The sequence below is a fragment of the Heterocephalus glaber genome, unplaced genomic scaffold (assembly GCF_053883595.1).
Source record: "Heterocephalus glaber isolate CG9 unplaced genomic scaffold, H.glaber_assembly_v1.0 deba00001687, whole genome shotgun sequence".
Lineage (NCBI taxonomy): Eukaryota > Metazoa > Chordata > Mammalia > Rodentia > Bathyergidae > Heterocephalus > Heterocephalus glaber.
The window spans coordinates 6,968,664-6,991,206 of record NW_028258412.1 but is presented as its reverse complement, the minus strand read 5'-3'; the positions used below and the strand labels follow the sequence as shown (position 1 = coordinate 6,991,206).

Below are 22,543 nucleotides of genomic sequence, written 5' to 3'. Positions count from 1 at the left end.
TCGACAGGGCACGCGTGCGTGGCTCCTCCTCCTCCCTCCGGCGCGTCTGCGGTTTAGAGACCCTGGGCTGGAGCTGTCATCCTATCCTGTTTGTCCCCGCCTCGGCTGGAAACTAGGGCCCTCTCATTCCCACGGAGACCCACACACAGGGCTGGAAACACTGGAGAATCCCGCAGAGCCGCCCAAACTGTCAAGGAATAGGACACTGAAGAGGAACCCACAGGCCACATCCTAGGACAAGTTTCAGGTTCAACTGATCCCTGGCCAGTTATCTTGTGTGATCTCGATATCCAGTAGAGCTGGACCAAAGGGTTCCTTACGACTCCTCCATCGCCCCTCCTAGCCTCGGCATCCTCGCCTTCCTCCCAGCCCAGGGCGGTGCCCCATCTGAGGCAGCAAAGGAAAGCTGAATCACCAAGGCTACCCACAGCTGCGGAAGCAGAGTACCGCCGGCTGGCACCCATCCCTGGCTAGCAGTCCTTGCTCTGTCCCCTGGGCACTCGGACTCAAGTAGCTGGACTTCTAGGGTCCACACCTTCCCCCAGCCCTGGGGGACAGAGCCCGGCACTGGAAGGCAAAGCAGCTTCCCAAGTCTTTGCCCTTATCTAGATTTTAATTTTCCTATCCGACCGACGGATGCTCTCTGAGCTTAGGGTTGGATAGTGCCCCCAGAGCAGGACCAGTTGACCCAGATTCCTGGCCTGGCCCTGGCCTCTCTGAGCTCTGGAGTCCAGGTAAACAAGGACCAAGACCCCAGCAGGAGCCCGGTGCCGGCAGAGAACCTCTTTCAGTCATCGGGCTTCCTTCCCCTGCAGAACCTCCAGCCCACAGGGCCGTGGCTCAATCTTCGCCTGTTGGCGGACCGGCACGTCCTCGATGAGCCCAACCGATCTGGAGGAACTAGACTGTACAGGGCAAGCCTGACCCACTGCGCCCTCTGGTGGTCAGGCTCCTGAATGCTTTCCAGCCCCCGCTCCCCATCCCTTCAACAGCCTTTAGACACCGATGAGAAAAACCCTAAGCCTCACCGGAGACTTAAGGAACCAGACCTCTCTGCTGGGGCTGGGCCCAGGAATCAGCGCCGTCTCATTTTCCCCTGATGATCCTGACACCGGCTGAGCCGGCAGATTACTGAACAGCCCAAACTGCAGGGCAGGGGTGTGGATAAAGGGATTTCCAGGCTGAGGAGCAAAGTAGGGAGATGTTTAGACAGTGCTTCTCCCGAAGGAATTCTGAGAGGGAAATTGAGCCAGCCAAGGAAGTAGCTCCTACCACCATTACTTCTTGAGTAAGAAGAATCTGGGTCCCCTATGGGCTATATTCTTTTTGAGATTTTTCTGTTTTCTTAGTGTTTCCTGCAATAAAAAACAATACTAAAAATAATATTTAAAAACAAGAAAAACAAGTCAGGTGTGACACAATGCACCCCTGTAATCCCACCACTCAGGAGGTTGAGGCAGGAGGATCGCAAGTTTGTGGCCAGCCTGGGTTACATAATGAGACCTTGTCTCAAACCACTGCCCCTCAAAACAAAACAATAAAAACACCCTGACCTTTTCAGTGCTGAGCTAGCAGGGGAGGTGGGTGGTGAGACTGTCTATACCGCTTTCCAAACCACCACAAAGTCGCTCCCACCTTCCCTGCTACTGAGAGGTGGCTATGACGAAAACAAATCAGTAAAGTGAGGCCAGGATGGAATGAAGAGGGCTGCACACCCCTGGGGTGGGGGAATCTGAGGGCAAAGCCCAAAGATGACCAGCAGTGGCCACACCCAATGGGAACCCAGCAGGGCATGAGTGCAGAAGAAAACACCGTGGGCTGCCAGGGATGGAGGGGTCCATCTCATCTGCTCCTCAGTTATCTGGAGGCAGGCGTGGGAATGACTCCCTCACAGACTGAGAGCTTAGCCAAGGGAAGGAAGCCAAGTGCCCAGGAACATTCTGTCTGGGGGATTGGGGTCCAGAGTGCCCAGCTTCATGGGGGGCAGAGGGGCTTCCTTCACATTCCTTGGAGTCAACTTTAAAGCTCAGAACAGACTGCATTTACACACACCTGTCCAAATCCTCCGATCTGAGCCCTTTAAGAGGCCCACACTGGTGCTATGAGAAGCAGATGATGTAGAGAGGAACTCTGGGGGATGTCGGGAAGGGAGAAAGAGTTCATCTCTAGTAAATGGATCACAGAACCTGTGGGATGGACCTCTCTTCTTATTACTGCATGACCCTGCCATCAGTTTCTCCATGTGTGATCTATGATGTGATCATAGGCATGAACATGCTGTAAGTCAAGAAGACATCCCACAGCTGTGAGTCAGGAAACAGGCTTAGGAGTAGAAGTGGTTAATCTGGAGCCATTCAGGTTTAAATGCAGGTGTTAGGGTTATATCTAGATGTCCCTCTAAAGTCTCATGCGCTCATGATGGGGCTTTGGGAGATGACTGAATTGGGGGGGGGGCATGGCACTCATTGGTTCAGTGATGAGTTTACAGATAAATGTGATGTTGGGAAGTGAAGTCTGATCAAAGGAGGTGGGTCACTGTGTAGCCTGGAAAGGTTTATCTCCTTTCCTCTTCCCTTAATGTTTCCCACTGCCACACCATGAGCTATTTCTCCTCTGCGATGCCCCTCTGCCATGCCACCCTGCCTTGGAACCAGTTGACTATGGACTGAACTTTCTACAAACTATGAGCCGAGATAAACCTTTCCTCCTTCAATTTGTGGGTGTCAGTTATTGTGTCCCAGCAATGAGAAAATGATGAAGATAGCAGGCTAGATGCAGCCTTGTCCCTAGTCCTACAGGGGTGCCCCCTTGGACTCTTAACGGTGAAGCCTGGAGTCAAACATGACTGTCCTCTCATCCCTGGCTTCGTTGGGTTCCTGCTGTTTGTGCCAGTAGATACTTGATTCAGTGGCCCAGTGGCTTTGGGAAATAGACTCAGAAGGTAAAAAGGAGCTGGGGGCTTGAATTGGAAGTGGCAGAACTCTGGCTGGGAGCTGGACATTGGTGCACACTTGTAATGCCAGGACTCTGGGAGGCTGAGGCAGAAGGGTCACACGTTCAAACCCAGCCTGGGCAACTTAGTGAGACCCCATCTCAATAAAAAAATTTTTTAAAAAAGAGTAGTCTTGGCTGGGGCTGCACCCAGAGGAACTGCAGAGGTAGAGAAGGGCTGAGGGTAGTGGAGATGAGGGACATCTGACCCTCAGCTTCAAGTTTACTATGACTCTTGGCTGTGCTGAGTGAGTGGGCTGGGTCTTTCCAGTAAATACTCTGATTTCAGCAAGATTCAGGAGCTTCCTGCTCCTCAGGGCCAATACACCCTAACAAAGACAGTCCCTCCTGGAGAGCTGCAAACCCAGCTCCAGGACCCTTCAGCTTTTCTTTAGCCTGGCACACCCAGTCTCCTGAGTGGGAGGGCCCTGTCCTAAGGCACAAAGGGGCAGGAGGGAGGTGCGGTAGCAAGTGTAGTGCACTGGGACCAATAGTTGAGGATCTCAGCTCCTTCACCTATAGGCTGTAACCTGGGGCAAGCTGCTGGCATCTCTGAGCCTCCATCCCTCTGAGACAGGGATGTTAGGGACAGTCATAGTGCAGGTCCTGACCCCTCCCTACCAAGTTTAAGGACTGGAAATGAACAAGGACTCCAGGGTTCTAAATTGAGGCATTTCACTTTGAAAACCGGCCGATTCCCCCTGGACTTCTTGCAACTCTGTTTGTTCCAGTGTAGAAGAATATTTTCAGTCACTTTCTTCCCTAACTACTGGATCTTAGGTATTTGAAGTTGGTCCTCTAGGAGGAAGCATGTATTTAATCCCAGCTTCAAGGACCCCAGTATGTCACTTCCTAGGCAGACCTGACCTAGACCTTGGAGGGAGGCACAGAACATGAGTCCCTCGGCTGACCCCACCTCCCAGAGGCCAGTCCAGAGCCTCAGCCACCCCAAGAGGCAGGGTCTCCATATCCTGGCTGCAGAGGCCTGCATTGGTGCCTTCAGGATGTCTTAGCTAAAAACAGGGCGAGAGGCTGGCCTCTAGTCGAAGTGGGGCCCTGCCGTGCAATCGACAGGCACTGAAGCCCCCAGTTTTCAGGTTCGGAGTAGAGCCAGGTAGCTTCCTCAGTTCATGCTTGTGGTTTCTTTTTTTTCCTCCCTCCTGCCTGCCCTCCTTCCTTCCTCTTTTTCTTTCTTTGCTTTCTTTCTTTTTTCCTTACAAATGGGGGGGTGGGGGATGGGGATTGAACCCAGAGGCTTTACACTGATCTACATCTCCAGCCCTTTATTTTTTTCTTTGGAGACAGGGTCAAACTAAGTCACTAAATTGCCCAGGCTGGGCTTGAACTTGCAATCCTCCTGCCTCAGCTTCCCAGAGTGCTGGGATCACAGGTGTGCACCACCACATCTGGCAGAGTCTTGGCACACTGCCATGTGGCCTCAAACCCCTGGACTCAGGCACCCTCCTGCTTCAGAGGCTCCACGCGCCACACTGCCCAGCTCTGGCTCAGGGACACACCCCTTTCATCCACAGCATTACTCTAGCCTGTGACCTTGAGTGAGTCATTTTCCCTTCTGGAACACTGATTTCTTTATCTGTAAATCAGAGATGAGAATAAAATATTAACGACTCACAGAGGAGTGCCAGACAGTGTCTAGCAAATAGGTGCTCAGTAAATGGCAGTCAGGGCGGCCACAGCCAGCATCCTCCTGATACCAAAGAGTGCTCTCATGTGCTCCCCCTGGGGCACTTGCCCTTCTCTGCCACCTGTCCCAAGCTTGCCGAGGTGTGAGGCACCAGGAGGCTTCAGCACATGCTCAGACAATCAAGACTTTAATCATTTCAGAGGTGGGCATTGAGCAGCCCTGCCGAGGCCTCACCAGCCACTTTACCACAACCAGCTCCAGGGCCACCACATGACAACAGAGTGGAGATGTGGGTTCAGGATTCCAGCCCCGGGGCCACAGAGGCCTCCTTGCAGGACCCCAATCCCAAAGCAGTGGTACTCACAATACTGTGGCCGACACACTTCCTCTCCTCCTCTGCTGAGGAGTCAGAGCCACATGTCCTTCAGACCATGGGGCAGACAGACTTCCTGAGGCCTTCGGGGCCAGGCTTCCCAGGGGAGGTGCTGGGCTCCCTGCTCCAGCTCGGGCCGTGGCTTAGATCCTTGAGGGGTGGTAGATGAAGTGATTTGGGAGACATTGCTCCAAATTCACAGGAGGTGGCTGCAGGGTCAGGCAAGTGCGGGTGCCAGGACATCAGGAAAGAAGACAGAAGCCCAGGGAGTGTTCTAGGTTGCTGGGATGGGAGAGCCCAGGGCTACCAGCTAACCAGTCTCAGCTCAATGGTTTCTCCATCCTGTGGTCTGTAGTCAGTAATACCTGCAGAAATACATGGAGTATAGGGCTGAACAGGGCAGCCCCCCGCCCCCGTCTCATCATCTGGACCCCACCCTGAAGTCAGGGTCTGTAAGATCTACTCAGGGCTTAGTGGTAGGAAGCTGGGAACTGTCCAGAGCCAGCTGGGAGTCTCTGAACCAGCTTTCAAAGGCTCATTTTGCAGTATGGAGCTTGCAGAGAATGGGGGTACCAGACCGCATGCTGGATAATAAACACAGGGCAGAAGGAACCAGGGACCCTGACAAAGCTGGATGGGCAGGGACACTATCTCTGTAATACCTCAAGGGCCATCAGGAAGAGGGACTTGCTCAGTGCGGTCTGGAGGGAGAGCCAGGATCACAGAGGAAGTCTCCTTTTGTGCTCCAGGGGACCCGGGCTCCAGTAAGACAGCTGGGTTCAAGCCCCAGCCCTGTCACTCATTAGCACTGAGCAGGTGACTGAACCTCTGAGTGCTGCTGTTCTCGCTAGTGAAACAGGAGGGACAACATTACTAACAACTGGGTTGAGTATGGAGCTCCATAGTAGAGTGCTTCTCCAGAATACACAAGCCTTGGGTTCCATCCCAGCACAGAAAAAAGTCAGAAATAATACCAGCATCCCACAGTGGGGTTGGAAGGCTCCTCTGAGAACCCAGGTGCCAAAGAGGTTTCATTTTAATGGACATGCCATGATCTGAATGCTGTGTTCCCCCGAAAAATTCATATGTTGAAACCTAAGCACCAAGGTGAAGGTACTAGAGGGGGGCTTTTGTGAGATATTTAGGTCATGAGGGTGGAAACTTCAAGAAGTGGATTACAGTAGTGTGTGTGTATGTATTTAGGGATGGAGTCTCACTATGTAGTTCAGGCTGCCCTTGAATTTTCTATGTAGCACAGGTTGGCCTTGAACTTGCAGGACTCCTCCTGCCTCAACTTCCCAAGTGCTGGGATTATAGGTGTGTGCTACCACACCTGGCAAAGATTAGTGCCTTTTAAAAGAGGCCTGAGACAGGCATGGCAGTGCAAGCCTATAATCCCAGCACTCAGGAAGCTGAGGCAGGAGGATCCCCGAAAGTTCAAGGCCAGCCTGGGCTACTTAGTGAGTTTAAGGCCAGCCTGAACTACATAGCTAGACCCTGTCTCAAAAAAAAGTCCAACCAGGCATGGTGACACACACCTGTAATCTCAGCACTTGGGAGGCTGAGGCAGAGGGATCCCAAATTCAAGGTCAGTCTGGGCTACATAGTGAGTTCAAGTCCAGCCTGAACTACATAGCAAGCCCTTGTCTGAAAAAACAAACAAAAATAAAATAAAACAGGTCAGAGAGCTACCTTGTCCCTTTCCCCATGTGAGGACACAGCTAAAAGTTGCCAATCATTAACCAGAAAATGTCTTCATCAGACACCAAACCTCTCTGATCTTGGACTTTTGAGCCTTTAGCAGTATCCAGCTCATGGGGTTTTGTTACAGCAGCCTAAACTGAACAAGCTAGGAGGAAACTCAAAATACTACAGCAGAGAAGTGATTTATGCCATTGATTCACTGGGAAAATAAAAATGAGAGGAAGAAAGTATGTAAAACATATCAATAATTTTACAGTGATAACAGTTTGGAATGATAATTTTTTAATATATTGGGTTAAATAAGATATGTTGTTAGTAATAGTTTCAGCTACTAGAAAATTTTAAATTACACACATTGCTAGCTTTTTTTGTTTTTTCATTTTCGGTTTTGTTTTGTTTTGGTTTTTGGTTTTTGAGACAGTGTCTCGCTCTGTAGGTCAGGCTGGTCTTGAACTCACTGTGTAGCCCAGGGAGGCCTTGAAAACTCAGCGATCCTCCTGACTCAGCTTCCTGAATGCTGGGATTATAGGCATGTGCCACCACACCTGGCAAACTTACTTACTTTTTAAAATATTACCCAGGGGGCCGGGGATTTAGCTCAGTGGTTTCATTGCCTGCTGCACAAGCACAAGGACCGGAGTTCAATCCCCGGTACCAAAAAAAAAAGAAAGAAAGAAAAGTAAAATATCACCCAGGTGTAGAGGTTCACAACTGTAATCCTGTAACTTTGGAGGCAGAGGCAGGAGGATGGCAAATTTGAGCCCAGCCTGGACAATTTAGGGACTTAGTGAGATTCTGATGTGAAGGCCCTGGATTCAATCTCTAGTACTGAAGAGAGGGGGGTGGGGGGAGGGAGTAAAAGAAGGAAGGGAGGGAGAGGGGGAGGGAGGGGGAGAAGGGGGAGGGAGGAAGCAAACAAGCAGCGAAGGAAGAAAATCTGGGTGGGGTGAGTTGGTGAAACCTCATTGCTGGTCAGGGTAGGAACAAGGATGGGGAGGACACCAGACTCACCTTGCAGCAGAGGGGTGTCAGGGGCTTGGAGGAGGTGCCAGAATTCTCTGTCCCCAGCCACCTTCCCCATCACAGAGGTCAGGAAGGGACCCGACAAGGAGCCCTGGGTTCCATACCTAGAAAGTGGGAAGGTGAAGAGAGGTGACTGTCATTCCCAAGAGGAGAAGTACAGCTCACCCACACCAGCACAAACATCTTGCTCTGGCCATCAGGCCCAGCACTAGCCAAGCCCCTCCTGGGCCATCTCACTAGAGGTCCGTGGGTCTTCCCTCCAGCCTGTCCTCTCCAGCCCAATACTGCCCACCCAGGCGTCATCCTCTGTGTTGACCATGACATGGCCTCCAGGGAGAGACACCTGTGACCTTCTCAGCTCAGCAGTTGTCCCCTCCTGGGGGTTGTGTTGTGGGGGGTGAGAAGCAGAAGCTGCTGGTGTCTCACGGAAGATGCCAATGAGCAGTAAGAGGGCAAGGCCAGTGCTCAAAGACACAGGGACATGGGAACAGAGGCGGAGACAGCGGTGGCAGCAGTGACTCTCTTGCTCTGGAAGTTTCCATGTCTCAGTGGCATTTCCTTCTTGGGGCTGGGCTACTCACTTTGCTCTGATTCTACACACTCCACACTCCCACTGCTGGAGATATCTTAGCACTTTGGGGGACTGAGGCAGGAGGATTGTGAATTCAAGCCCAGCCTGAGCAACTTAGTGATTTAGTGAGAACCTGATTCAAAATAAAAACTAAAAATGGGTTGGGGATGTAGCTCAGTTTGAAGGTCCTGGGTTTAATCCCTAGTACCAACCCCTTTCCCTAAAAAAAAAAAAAATCAACTAAACAAACCAACCCAGAAGCCCATTTGGAAGGACTGTACTTGCCCATTGCCTAAGTAACCCCAATGGGTTGGGGTTGGGGTTGGTTTGTTTGGTATTTTTAGAGAGAAGATTGGTACTGGGGATTACATCTTTTATTCCAGGGCCCTCCTCCACCGTGGATACCAATATCCATGGAGATGTTCAAGTGCCCTATATAAAATGGCCTAGTATCTGCATATCATCTCATGTACTTTAAATCTTTTCTAGATGACTTATGTTTACCAATACAATGGAAATGTTACGTAAATGGCTGCTACAGGGTATTACTTAAGGATCAGTGACAAGAGGAAAGTCTGTACATGTTCAGTACAGACACAAATGTTTTTCTAAAATTTTCAATTTAAGGTTGACTGGCTCTGAGGATGTAGAACTTGCAGATGTGGAGGGACTGTATTTTTTTAGGGAATGTCCATGAACAGCCCTTGTCTCTGCTTATTCTTTAATTCTGCCAGGGCAGTGGCTGCTCTGGGCCACTTCTCTTCACCTCTGTCTGTCTCAGCAGTGCAGCTTTCTTTGCTCAGTATTCACATGCCTCCCATGTGGGTCCTGAACTCAGGGCAATTGCCCACCTGCACTAACAAGAGAACAATTTCAGAGGTGGGCATCCATGATGGCTTCCCAGAGGTTCTTAAAGCTCTGAATAAAAAAATGTGAAACTGTATTCATTTTTCCTTTTAATGACAATATCCAAACACAAGTACTAGTGGGTTCTGGGCAATTTCCATGTCTGCTGGACTGAGCTGTGGTCAGCATGTGTTTGTAGCTGCCAGGGACTGGACTGGTACCCAGCAGCGCTACTCTGTGCACCGCAGGAGATGGAGCTGGAAGAGAACCAGGGAGAGGGCCTGACAGCAAACAAAGTGTCTGGGCCAGGGAAGAGCCTAGGGAGCTGTGGCAGCCTGTATGGTAGTGGCTCAAGTATAAGGGAGTGGAGATCACTGGGCCTGGCAATGGAAGCCTGAACTCATGCAGATGGTCCTTACTAAATATTACTGGTTTTTATACATTTCTTTCTATTTAATTTGCAAAGTTGTTTAGGATTTATAGCTGTCAGGAGGAAGAAAGAGAAAGGACTTGATAGTAAACCTATTAGTACACATCCAAGTCATTTTAGAGAAGTAGCTTAACCTGGGGTCTGGGAGAATTTGTTTGTTTGGGACAAGGTCTCACTATGTAGCCCAAGCTGGCCTTGAACTCATAGCGATCCTCTTGCCTCAGCCTCCTGAGTGCTGAGATTACAGGAATGTGACACCATGCCCAGCCTTGGAAGAAATTTTGCCTTTTAAAGGGGCCTTCACATATCTCTAGTCTGAGAAGTCAAGGGAAGAGGTGACCTGATAAAAAGCACTCAACTTCTGAGTCAGACTCTTCCCTGGTGACATGAGAGTCACGCTCATCTTACTTAGGTGCGGATGGGCCTGACGGAGCAGTGATCTAGACATGCTCTTTCTCAGACTTGTCAAATCTCATGGTGAGAAGCAAGGTTTTGTTTGTTTGTTTTCCAGTACTGGAGACTGAACCCAAGGCCTTGGCACTGAGGTACATCCCCAGCCCTTTTCTTAGCTTTTAGTTTGAGTCAGAGTCTTACTAAATTGCTTGAACTCATGATCCTCCTGTACCAGCCTCTCCGAGTACTGGGATTACAAGCATTTGCCACAATACTTGGCAAAGATTATTCGATACTAAAACTTTTATTTTTTTTTTTTTTAAGACAGGGTCTCATCTGTAGTTCAGGCTGGCCTTGAACTCATTATGTAGCCCAGGCTGGCCTTGAACTTGTGGCAATCCCCTTGCCTTGGCTTCCTGAATGCTGGGATTACAGGCATGTGCCACCATGCCCGGCATTTAAAAATTCTTGTGCTTATGAAAGCTGACCTGTATTGAGTGCTTAGTACATGCTGGACCCTGCACACAGGAAAGGCATGGGCTAGGATCTCTAAGTGCACTAATTCCTGGACTCCTCATGTTGGCCCCGTGAGGAAGGGAGCACATCTGATATCCTGAGTTTTGGGAAGCCTAGCTGCAGAGCAGAGGAGCTGAGTTCCAGTGCAGGGGCTCTGCCTCTAGAACCTGCTTTCTTAATGACAATGTGGACCCCTGGTTCCTGTTTCCATGACAGCAAGCATGAGAAAGGAGCACAGAAGGGGGAAGCAGTGCCACTCCCAAGGGAGTCTTCTTTGTCCTCTGTCCCCTGTCCTTTCTATGACCCCATTTCAGGTATTGGGGTTGATGGGAACGGTGTGGGCTAAGGAGGCGGGGACCTCACGTGAATCCTCCTAGCTCCTGCGCCTTCTTCAGAACGTCTTCCAAGGAGGACCCAGCCGCAACAGAGATGGCTTGTTTGTATGGTGGCAAAATGCTGGGGACCTTCAGCGTGACGCTGATGACCTCTGGGATGTGGGTCAATGAGAGGTCCTCAGGAGCTGGTCCCAACAGGGCTGTGCCAGGGAGAAAGGAAGGGGCAGCTGGTGTGAGGACAGGGAGCCAGGATGTGAGTCTTCCTTTCCTCCCTGGAAGATGCTGCGGTCAATCTGGACCTCATCCTTCCCCATGTCCTGAGCTCAGTCAATGTCATGACCACCTGCTCAGCTGAAACCTGGCTGTCAGCCCAGCCTTCCTTGTCCCTCAGTCTCCACATCCCTCCACCTCCCAAGGTAAGGTTCCTTGCTCTTTTTTCTGCTTCTGGAATCTCCTTCCCACTTATCTGCCACATTGTACCCCAGGGTACTTGTTCAAGAACACACATTTGTTCCTGTCACTGCCCTATCACTTCTAATGATCTCACCTTTTTTATTATTTGCAGTGCTGTGGACCAAACTCAGGCTTTGAGCATGCTAGCCAAGCACTCTTGTCACTGAGCTATAACCCCAGCCTTCAGTTCTGTCATTCTTCTGCCTGCCACTCCTGCTCATTCCCCTGTAGACCCTCACTGTTTTACAAAATGTTCCCCCAAAGTCTTTACCTCGTTGCGCCTTTGACCTTGCTGCTTCCTCTCTACTCTGATCTTCCTTCTCGCCTGGCAATTCCCATTCACCTCTTCAAAGCAATCTCTCCCCGCCACCCCAAGCTGGTTGTGAACTCACTGTGTAGCCCAGGCTGGCCTTGAACTCGTGGTGATCCCCATCTCAGCCTCCAGAGTGCTGGAAGTACAGGCATGCACCACCACACCTGCCTGACTTTCCTTTTCTTTCTTGCTTCTGTTTGCTTGCTTCCTTTCTCTCTCTCTCCTCCCTCCCTATCTCTCTCTCTCTGTCTCTTTCTCTCTCTCTCTCCAGGGTCTTGCTACATAGTTCAGGTTGGACTTTAACTCACTAAGAGTCCAGGCTGACCTCTAACTTGAGGCAATCCTCCTGCCTCAGCCTCCTGAGTGCTGGGATTACAGGCCAACACGCTCAGCTTTTTCTTTCTTTTTCTTGTGGCACTGGAGATTGAAGCAGGGTCTTCACCCTGAATTACATCTTTACATCAGCCCTTTTTAATTTTTTTTTTTTGAGACACAGTGTTGTTAAATCACTCAGGTGCTGAGGCTGGGTTGAATTTACGAATCTCCTGCTTCAACCTCCCAGAGTGCTGGAATTACAGGTGTGTACCACCACACCCAGCTTATTTTAGATGACCCCTGACTCAGTGCTACTAACTGGGGCTTACCATGTAACAGAGTTAACAAAAAGGTGTTTGTCTCCATTCATTCATCCATTAATTCATTTATTCATTCATTCAAACATTTCTGCTCTGAATACCATAAAAGAAGCCCACCTAGAGCCCTCCATTTGGTATCTTTGTCCCCATACTATAATATCTGCAGGCATGTCTAACCTATGGCCCATGGGGCAGATGTGATCCTAGACGGCTACTAAAGCTACCTGGCAAATATTGTAAACTTTTAAGATTATTATGTGACTTTTAGTGACATTTTGCATGACTCATTGCACAGGAACACTATGTGAGAGAGGGTACAGTGCAGGGCTAACCCTGGTTTCTGTGCCCACCACCCAGAGTCAGTGAAATCCAACCCACTTGTATCAAAAGTTAATGAGGGCTGGGGATTTAGCTCAGTGGCTGTTCGCCTGCCGCACAAGCGCAAGGTCCTGAGTTCGATCCCCAGTACCAAAAAAAAAAGTTACATGTGCTTGTGTGACCTTGTGAGTAAAACCCAGGGATCACTGATAATGTTATTTCAACCGATTCGCATGTGTGTGACTGTGAAGACAGGTGTTTACTGTTATTAAGCAGACACATAAGTTTTATTATTTAATTATTAATCACGGGCTTCTGTTTATGTGTAAAATAATTTAATAAGTTAAAAATTAAAAAGGATGTTCTGTTACTAGTAGACATTAACTATATTATACATTTATATGCAGCCCAGTTCCTCTTCACTCAGTGCAGCCCAGGCAAACCAAACGGTTGGACACCCACAACAGAAGCTGTGACCACATTTTAGCTGCTATGTCCCACACACACCCACAAACTCATGTGGCCTCAGCAAATCAGGACCAAGTAACCTCTCCTCACTGGGACATGCAGACATCAATTGGTGCTCAGCAAATTGTAAAGATATTGGCTACCTCTTGGTGCCTGGCAGTCTGGGGAGATGAGATCCACATAGGTCTTGTGGTTCAAGACAGGCAACAGCTGGGAAATCATGACAGCATTCTGGAAGGTTCCATCCTGCAGGCTGGCCAGCAGAGCTGCCCCCGCCTTAAGGCATGCGGTGCTGAGCCCCACCCCAGACATTGGGGAGGATGTTAGCAACTGTGACAGATAGGGCAAAGGAGGAGGTGAGTCAGCGAGCAGGGAGGAGCCAGACTTTCCTCCCCCTGGCCAGCCCACTCCCCACTCCAGGTGACCCCTCCCCCCAAGGATGGCCAGATCTCCGGGGTCAATTTCTCACCTGCAGTGCCAGTGGGGTGCTGTAGACATTCCCAAAGTAGCCCTCAGGGGTCTGAGTCTTCAGGATCTTCTCTCGAACTGTCCCAATAGCAGTGGTGATCCGCTGTCTCAGATCAGGGTTGAAGTAGGAGCGCTCCAGACAGGTAAAGGCCAAGCCTGCCATGGCCACTGTGTCTGGGGGAATAGAATCTATGATGGCCTGGACACCACATGGCGCCAGGCCAGACTGGGCCTTGGGGTTCAAGCCCTTGTGGCAATGAGAAGCCACAGGAAGGCTTGAAGAAGTTGTGGGCAAGATGGTCAGATCAGCGAGGGACCCCAGTTTAAATCTGGACACTGAATGTCCTGCGTCCCAGGAAACCTCTCAGTCCTGGGCAAACTGGGTTGGTTGGTTAGTTGCTCTGCTCCTTGTGAAGCTGGAGACTGGCAGAGGGAGGTCCAAGAGGACTGTGTCTTACACCACTCTCTCCCAAGCTTGGCTGCAATATGGAAACCCTAGTGGAGTTTTAAACAAACTACTGACTCCATGCAGTCTAATTTAATTGGTATAGGAAGCTGCCTGGGCTCTGGGATTTTTAAAGCTCTTCTACCCTGTCTTGGTGATTTTCACATGTCCACAGTGGGTTTTCTTTTTTGACTTTGTGTGTGTGGGGGGAGTGGGGTTTGAATCCAGGGCCTTCACACTGAGCTCTACATCCTCAGCCCTTTTTATTTTTATTTTAAGACAAAGTCTTTCTAAATTACCCAGGCTGGCCTTGAACTTGTGATCCTCTTGCTTTAGCCTCCCAATTAGCTAGCTTTACAGTCATGGACCACCGTATCTGGGTCCACAGTGGTTTGTTTTTCCACAAGGCTCTGAGGCAGTACAATCTCCCAGCTGGCAAGGGCCCTGCTGCTATTCTCTGGACAACTTCCCCCTTCACTTTCTCCATCCTACTCCACCCTGTGCAAGGAACACATTCATGGAATGTCAGGCCTAGAAGAGACCTTGAATAACAATGACAAGAAATAGAAATGGTGGCCCAAGAGCCTGCAAAAGAAAGCAGATCCTCAATCTAGTTCTCAGGCTTCTTGGTTTGCATGGTGATGAGAGCATTACTATGCACCCAGAACTTTCTCCTTGCCAGACAGGTGTCACGTCCTTTGCTTGTAAGGCATACCTTTATTGATAGCTGCTGGGAGGTCATTTTACAGGCGAGGCCACCTGACTTACCCAGGAGGTCCTACAGTGAGTGGGTGCTGGAGCTCGGGTCAGGATCACAGTCAATGCCACACACAACAGCTCCCTCCCCATTTCCCTCCTAAGAGATTTGACAAGGAGGGGTCTCAGGAAAGGTGAGCATGGGGCCAGGGTGTGGAGGCCTTTGGGCTGGGGGCTGACAGAATGCTGGCCCTGCCTCAGCAGGGTTTGGCCCACTCACCCACAGAGAGATGGTCCTGGTGGTCGTGTTCCACAGCATACAGGAGCTTGCCCACCACACTGTCATGGACCAGCTTCTGGTGGACACATAGGGCCAGGATGCTGAGGCCATACTGGTAGTAGTTGGTATGGGGGTGGCCTTTGTGATTGTGTCCTGGAAGGGAGAAACCCATGGGGTGGGCATGCTATGCCAGGCCTAAGGGCTTGCCATTGCTTCTGCACCCCAATATGGCAGTTCCTTGGAGCACATGAGATCCTTCATTGCCTCCGCTGGTCCTTGCTGAGGTCTCACTGCATATCAGGCAACGGCTAGGAGGTAGCAGTGGACATAGCAGGGCAGGGGCCTCTGACCACAATGCAGCTCATGGCCACCAGAGCTTGCTTATACCTGAAATGTGTGGCCTGAGGTCCCTGGAGCCACATGATAGAGGTCTTTGAATAGCTAGGAATTGGGACAGAATTCCATAAGGAAGTGACACGGGGGACGAGGAGAGGAAACGGCAGAGCAGGAATGAGCTAGAAGGGGAAGGAGGGAACATATATGAAGACCCTGGCGTGTGTGCTGAGAGGCCAGTGTGCTCAATGCCCACAGAGGGTTGGGTGAGAGGGTGAGCAGAGCAGAGCCTAGAGAGGAGAAAAAGGCAGGCAGGATGGGCCTGAGGGCTGTTAACAAAGCAGCGAGGGGTCCCTGTGGGCTTTAGGCAGCACTAACAAGAGAATTTATATTGGAGACCCTAACACTGGCTATGTGCTGGGTAACATCAGGAGGCCAGAAAGCTGGTAGAGGAGGCCAAGGAGTAAGCAGTCAAGGAGCTATATACATGTCCTAGAAGGTGAGCAGTGAGCCCAGTTCAGGTAGCTGAGCATCAGGACTGGCTAAGAGTGTATAGGGTGGGGTTCAGGAAAGGCTGGATCAAGCATGCTCACTGGAGCAGGCAAGAATATCTAGGTGGATAGCGAGATAGATAGGATGGAGAATGGGTAAGAGGCCTGGGAGAAAATATCCAAAGTTCTGGTTCTCTCCAAGAATATCACCTGGTAAGCCCTTCTAAACCCTGCCCATACCCAGCAGATGGCATCTCCTCACCAATGGCCCTCTTCTCATCCTCCAGGAACCACTTGAGGTGTGACACCAGCCTGTCCCCCTTGTGGCCCCCGACGAACTCACAGTTGGCCCTGAGAGCGAGCATGTAGAGGGCCAGCTGGCCCATGGAAGGCTTGGTCTGGCAGTCACTGTTGTCATTGCTGGTGGCAGGCCTAGGACAAGGCCGATTAAGAACTGTTACCACTTTGGTGAGCCTGGCTTGGGGTACCCCCACACATATCACAAAGTAGAAAAAATGCTAATAGTTGGAAACTTTTTGCTATACCTTCCAAAAGTAAGGTCTGGTCAGCTATGTTCTTATGAGGTATGTGTCACAGATGTTTAAACAGATGAAAGATTAAATTCAAGGAGAAATTCTAAGGGCACCAGCATTCAAATCACCTGGGCTTGCCCCATGTTTTGACCATGCTTCACCCTCGCGGTCTTCCCTTTCTTTCCTTTCCCTGCCCTATATCCATTTCTCAAGAGGAAGTTGCTCTTGATTCTTCAAAGTTCATTCAAACACCAGAACAGTCCTCTCCTTAATGCTCCTTGGAAAGAGAGCAGAAAGATGCTGCTTCTGGGCTGAGTAGGAAAGAATGCAGTTATGAATTAATGATGTCTGCCTCGTGCACAGGAAGGATAAAAGAATATAGTCATGGATTAGTGATGCCTGCCTCATGCACAGAAGGGAAGCACAATCAGGTGCTGCTTCTGGGCTCAGTGCAAGAATACAGTCATGGGGCTGGGGATCTAGCTCATCGGTGCCGCACCTGCCTGGCAAGCACAAGGTCCTGAGTTTGATTCCTGGTACCGGAAAAAAAAAAAAAGAATATACTCATGGATTAGTGATGCCTGCTTCATGCACAGGAGGGAAACAGAGTCAAGAGCTGCTTTCTGGCTCAGGATGAATGTGGTTATGGATTAGTGATGTCTGCCTCAGATATAAGAGCATGCAATAGCAGTACAAGAGTCCTGTACTAGCATCTCTGATTTCATCCTACCAACTCCTTCATTCTATAGACAGAGAAAGATTCACAAAAGACAAAATTTGCCTGATGTCTGCCAAAAAAGCAGTGACAGGCCCAGGCCAGAATCTACGTCTCCTGCCTCTTAGGGTGTGGAGCAAAACATGGGGAAAGAAGAGAGAGTGCAACAATACCCCAGGAGGCACCGCTGATAATCAAGCTTGAGGCTGTGCAGGTAGAGGTCTTCCTTGGTCCCAGCCTGGAAGCTGGAGAGGCGCAGACCCACATAGATGCTGGGGTTCAGGTGCTTTTGGGAGAGTCGGTCCATCCAGGGCAAGAGGTGCTGGCCAAGCCTCTCTACCAGCTGACTGTCCATCTGTGGTATGACTTGAAAAGGAAAATAGTGCACACAAGGTTGTAGGCCAGGCCAGTAGCAAGCAACTGGTTTGACCTTACCTGGGCCTTCCCCAGAGAATAAATGTCCCTCACATCTTCCCCCCATATACACCCCACTTGCGTGGCTCCACTGAAATGCAGTGAATAAAGGGGGAAAGGAGATGTCTCCAAAGAGCAGTTGGAGTGGGGCAGGAAGAGGTGGTGGGCTGAGGGAAAAGGATACTATTGCTGCACTCATCAGGAGTGGCAGTGAGGCTGGCTATCAAGCCATGTGCTATGCCACAGGCACTGCAGCCCATCTCACTTCGCCCCCACACCAGACCTGCAAGGTAGATACTAACTTTGTTGCTTTGCACAAAACAGGAACAGGAGTTCAGTCACACTTTTCCTTATACAAGGCTGCAAAGCCAAGGATGAAGCCAAGAACTTCAGCCCCACTCAGCATTTGTGATGCATCCAATTTCCAAACACCGCAAACCATGAGCTGGTTCACCAGGGCTGCCTGGTTAATTTCCTCCATGTGGATCTCAAAATGATCCTGCCTTTTCCTGCCATGCTATCTCTGTGTTTAAGTGAAAATGGCCTGAGATTGTGAGGCTCACTATAGTCATCCATTTGTGCCCTGGAATTTACTTGAAACTGTGTAATCAGGATACTGAAATACTCCTGAAGTAGAAGCCTCAGGGTTATTTCCCAGCTCTGGTGAACTACTCCAGCCTTGCGGAAGGGATCTGAGCTCAGGACAGGGTCACTGAGAGTAGACTGGCATGGACGCACTTTGGCTTTTTCTTCCACTTTTACTGCCTTACTGCATTTCAGTCACTGCCAGCTACAGCTTCCCAAGGATCATGGTGGCCTCCACAGTGCCACATCCCAGAAGGCCAGGCAGGACCCCCGCCTCCCACCCCCCACCCCCGAGGACTAAGGAAAAGAATTGGTGCAGAGTGTTTTGGTGCCTCCTGGGCTTCCTGGCCCGAGGACCAGGTTCCTAGAACACAGTCCTGTCTCTTTAAGTTTGGATCCCACCAACTTACACCAGTTTTCCCAAAAGTCACAGTTATCTGTCACTATTAGGTGACCATTCACTGGTGTGTAACCCCAAATAATTCTTTGCTGTGTGTGGCCAGGCCAGAACATGTGGCTGGTTTCTCAGCTAATGTTTATAAAGACAGCCAGGGAGGATTGCTTTTTATTAGTGTGTTTCCATTTTTTTTTTTTTCTTTGAGACAGAGTCTCACTATGTAGCTCAGGCTGGCCTCAAACTCATGGCAATCCTCTTGCCTCTGCCTCCTGAGTTCTGGGAATACAGGTGTGCACCACCCAACCTGGCTTGTCTCCACCTCTCTAGCATTCTGTCTCTTGCTGTCTCTGTCTCTGACAATCTGATCATCTGTTCCTCTTCATCTCTTCTCCTCATTCCTGAAACTGGTGAAGGGGCCCTCTGTCCCCACCCTGGGCTCTGACCTCCACTACAATGAGTCAGCTGGGGTTAAATGTGCAAAGATAAGGAGGAAGCTGTAAAGGGAGGCTGGTAACCACAGTTTAACTTCTTTAGAAAGAAAAACCTGGGCAGATTCATCCAGGATAATAAAAGTGTTCTCGCACTGAGCGTAGTGGCGCCTGCCTGTAATCCCAGCACTGAGGCAAAAAGATCAATGCAAGCTCAAGGCCAGTCTGGGATACATATTGAGACCTTGTCTCAAAAAAACCCAATCAACCAAACAAACAAAGTGGCCCCAAGCAAGCTCTAGCCCCACCATTGCTTCCTGTTCTCATGTGCCTCTTGCACACAGGGCCACCCAGCTCTGCCAGCAGAGGATGAATTGGCACTGCCATTCAGAAACAGAGGGGCCAGGCCAGGAATTTAGCTCAGTGGTTCCGGCACCTGCCTCACAAGCGCAAGGTCCCGAGTTCGATCTCTGGTACCAAAAAAAAAACAACAACAACAGAAACAGAGGGGCCTATTTGCTTTCGAATTGGTACTGCAATCCCTGTCGGGTCAACAAGTACACAGAGATTTAATGATAAAGTAGGTGCCATGGGATCCCAGTACCGAAATGAGGAGGAAGGCAGGGAAACATTCTTAGCCCATTTTATGAGCAAGGGGATGAGGCTGGTAATGATTAAGTGATTCAGCAGCAGCAGGCTGCACCTCAGTCCCAGTTCAAGGTTCTTCAGAACCCAAGGATGGGGACTCTCATGAGGTCAGGCTTATGGGCTGTTATGGTTTGTGTTTAGATGTCCCCACAAAGCCTCATGCAGATGAGGTAGGACTTGCATTTTCAGAGGTAGATGAATCTGGAATTCGTGATGCTGGAGTTAAGGCCGTGTGATTACTAAACCACTACATGTAGGTGATTAGTTTGGCACTGCTCTAATCCCGGTAGTCTGAATGAGATAAAAGGGGCAGAAAGATGCTGTTAAACTCTCGTTACCTTTGCTACCTTGTTCGTGCCATGTTGTTTCTGCTCTGCCATGCCTATTTGTCACCCCTGCCTTGAAGTTGGCTGATGATGGACTGAAACTCTAAGAACTATAAGCCAAATAAACCCCTTCCCCTTTTAACTTCTGTCTCAGCAATGAGAGAACAGTAACTAACACATGGGCTGATTGTCAGGCTGAGGACCAGGCTGGCCAAGTGGGCAGGAGGGGAAGCGGTGGCTGGGCCAACTCTGGTCTCCCTTGGGGACCGTTTGGAAAAGAATCAAGAACTCAGGGCTGAGGGGTCTGATTGCCCTTGTGGAACATAGGCCAGAAGACTCTGGTGCCCAGGGGAGATGTTGGGTTGAAGTTCCAAAGGTCTAGTACAGCTGGAGCACCTGGAGGAGGTCACTTGGCTAGTCTGACCCTCGACATCTTTATCTGATGCCTGATTTTGCCAGCATCTGCCTCTCAGGGTTGCTACGATCATGAGACCAGATGCGCAGGGCAAAAGGAGGGAAGGACAGAGGTGGGCAGTCAGGGTCCTAAGGCCTGCTTTCTGCTTCCTGCCTGTCTTGGTGGACAAGTGAGCCTGAGCTATGCACTGAGACTGACAGAGAGGTCTCCAGAGGTCCTGAGGGTTGCAACCCTGGGACACACAACCAGGAGGGGTTTCTGAGCACTTCTCTCTGCCTGGAATATGGTCTCCACTCCCTTCCTCACTGGTTCCTTTTCCTTCTTTGGGTCTCAGCTCCCATAGGGGTCTCCAAGTCCTTACCTGATTGGTGGTCCCCTGGCTACTTCCATTCCACTCCTGGTTGGCTTCTGCAGCACTCATCATAACCCAATTTGTAAACTTGATTTCTTTCTTTCTTTTTCTTTTCTGGTTTGTTTGTTTGAAACAGGGTCTCACTCAGTAATTCAGGCTGACTTTGAACTCAACATGTGGCTCAAGCTGGCCTGGAACTGAAGGCAATACTCCTGCCTCAGCCTCCTGAGTGCTGGGATTACAGGCATGCCCCACCAGGAACAGCTAAACTTGTTTTCTTTTATCCACTCTGTTCCCTAGGATTTAAACTCTAGGAAGACAGAGATCAAACTGACCCTGCCCTGTGTTTTCTCCAAAGCCTAATACCAGGCGAGACACTGAGAAGCCTCAGTAAATGTGTGTTGGGTGGATAAATGAACACATACCTGAATTAATGGGGGAGCTCTTGATCCCCTCCTATTTTCTGACTTGATCTTGTCTGACTCTCTTGGAGAGTCAGGCATCTAAATAATCTCAATACAAAGTGCCAAATTCTGAGGTCCAGATTAACCCAAACTGTTGTGGGAGCCAGGAGGGGCAAATAAATTCCCCCATCCCACCCCTGAGTCTGTTTCCCCAGACAGACAATGAATGGTCTTGGAAAGGTAGTCGTTTCTCGCTGAAACCCAGGAGGAGGGAATTTAGCTCAGTGGTTCCGCTGCCTGCCTCCAAGCTCAAGGTCCTGAGTTCCATCTCCAGTACCAAAAAAAAAAAAAAAAAACCCAGGAGGAAAGAGGAATGAGACACGGGCTGGTTACTCACCACAGATCTGAGCAAGAGCCCCCAGGGCCCCCAACAGGAAGAGGAAGGCCCCAAGGTTCCCCATGGCAGGAGCAGGTGGATGAGCAGCAGGCGGGAGGCAGGAGAAACTCCGGGGGGCTGGACCTGCAAAGATTTGTCTGACCACAACAGCTCACCACTCCCCACAAGACTCAGCTTCTTGTCACTGATTAATCTCTCCCGTCCCCTCAGTGTGCTAAATCAGCAAGAGAAAGGGGAAAAGGTCTGTTATTGAGGGGGAAAGAAGGTCAAAGGACAGAAGAAGGAAGGGCAGAGCAGCCTTCCTTGAAGTCGGGGACAAAGGAAGGGGAAGGGTCAGAAGGGACTGTGCGGGTCAACTTGAGGCCAGTCACTTTCTGTTTCCACTGCTTCAAGAGACCCGGACCTGAGTGGAGAGCCTGATATCTCATCTGTCACGATCATTTAACTGCCTGTCTGGTGTCCCCTCCAGCTGTTCCAATGGCGGACCTTCAGAACTGAGGTGCCTACCTCGTGCTCCTCACAGAAGCGGCCCTGCCCGTGCCCACCCTGGCTGTGGACAAGAAGCAGAGCAGAAAGCTGTGGTGGTCACATGAGCGAGAGCTCTGGAGTCAGCTATTCTCAGCCCGCCGGTCGGCCCAGAGGGCGGGGCAGCCGCTGGAACCTCACCAGACTGGCCAGTTTCCTCAGCCAACCGGATCCAGCTGCGGACTTCCTGGAGACGACAAAACAAAAACAAGTTAAAGAATAAAACGGAATCATCTGAACCGCAGCACCGAAGGGCGCTGGGCAGTTTGCCAGACTAACAAAACAGTATTTTAAAAACTCTGCAGGAAGAGAAAGAACAAAAGATTCCTCATCCACCCAGCCCCACCCACCAAAGGCTCAATTTAGTCAACTAGTGGTGGTTGTGTGACCTGGGTCTGGTCACTCAACCTGAGTCTAAAATTACTCTCTTGTGAGATGAGAGGGTTGGACAAGATTATTAAACAGCTCCCTTTCAATTCAATTTGTGAGGATGTTATGACGTTAAAACACCTCTGATGATCACCAAATGAGAGTTTTGTTTTGTTTTGTAACAAGGTCTCACAATGTAGCCCAGGCTGGCCTTGAACTTGCAGTGATCCTCTTGCCTCAACCTCCTCAGTGCTGGGATTACAGGCGAGTGTCATCCCCCCAATGTCCAAATGAAGTTTTTATTGCAT

At 50.1% G+C, this 22,543-nt stretch overlaps 1 protein-coding gene across 3 annotated transcripts; it reads right to left on the bottom strand.

Annotated features, from left to right (window-relative positions):
* Nucleotides 1-4,807: 4,807 nt before the first annotated feature.
* Nucleotides 4,808-22,035, bottom strand: Tcn2 (transcobalamin 2). 3 transcript variants are annotated; one of them, XM_004843456.4, is made up of 10 exons: nt 21,849-22,035; nt 21,342-21,464; nt 17,149-17,341; nt 15,990-16,159; nt 14,904-15,056; nt 13,484-13,656; nt 13,158-13,344; nt 10,856-11,027; nt 7,725-7,840; nt 4,808-5,374 (listed from the first exon to the last, which is right to left on the bottom strand). In XM_004843456.4, exons 2-10 carry the CDS (start codon nt 21,403-21,405, stop codon nt 5,313-5,315), a joined length of 1,290 nt encoding a protein of 429 aa, XP_004843513.1. In that variant the 5' UTR covers nt 21,406-21,464; nt 21,849-22,035; the 3' UTR covers nt 4,808-5,312. The 3 variants fall into 3 exon arrangements, with proteins under 3 accessions (XP_004843513.1, XP_021112865.1, XP_087054655.1); XM_021257206.2 differs by having other exon boundaries at nt 13,484-13,650; XM_087198529.1 differs by having other exon boundaries at nt 21,342-21,555; nt 21,849-21,940.
* Between the last annotated feature and the right edge of the window lie 508 nt (nt 22,036-22,543).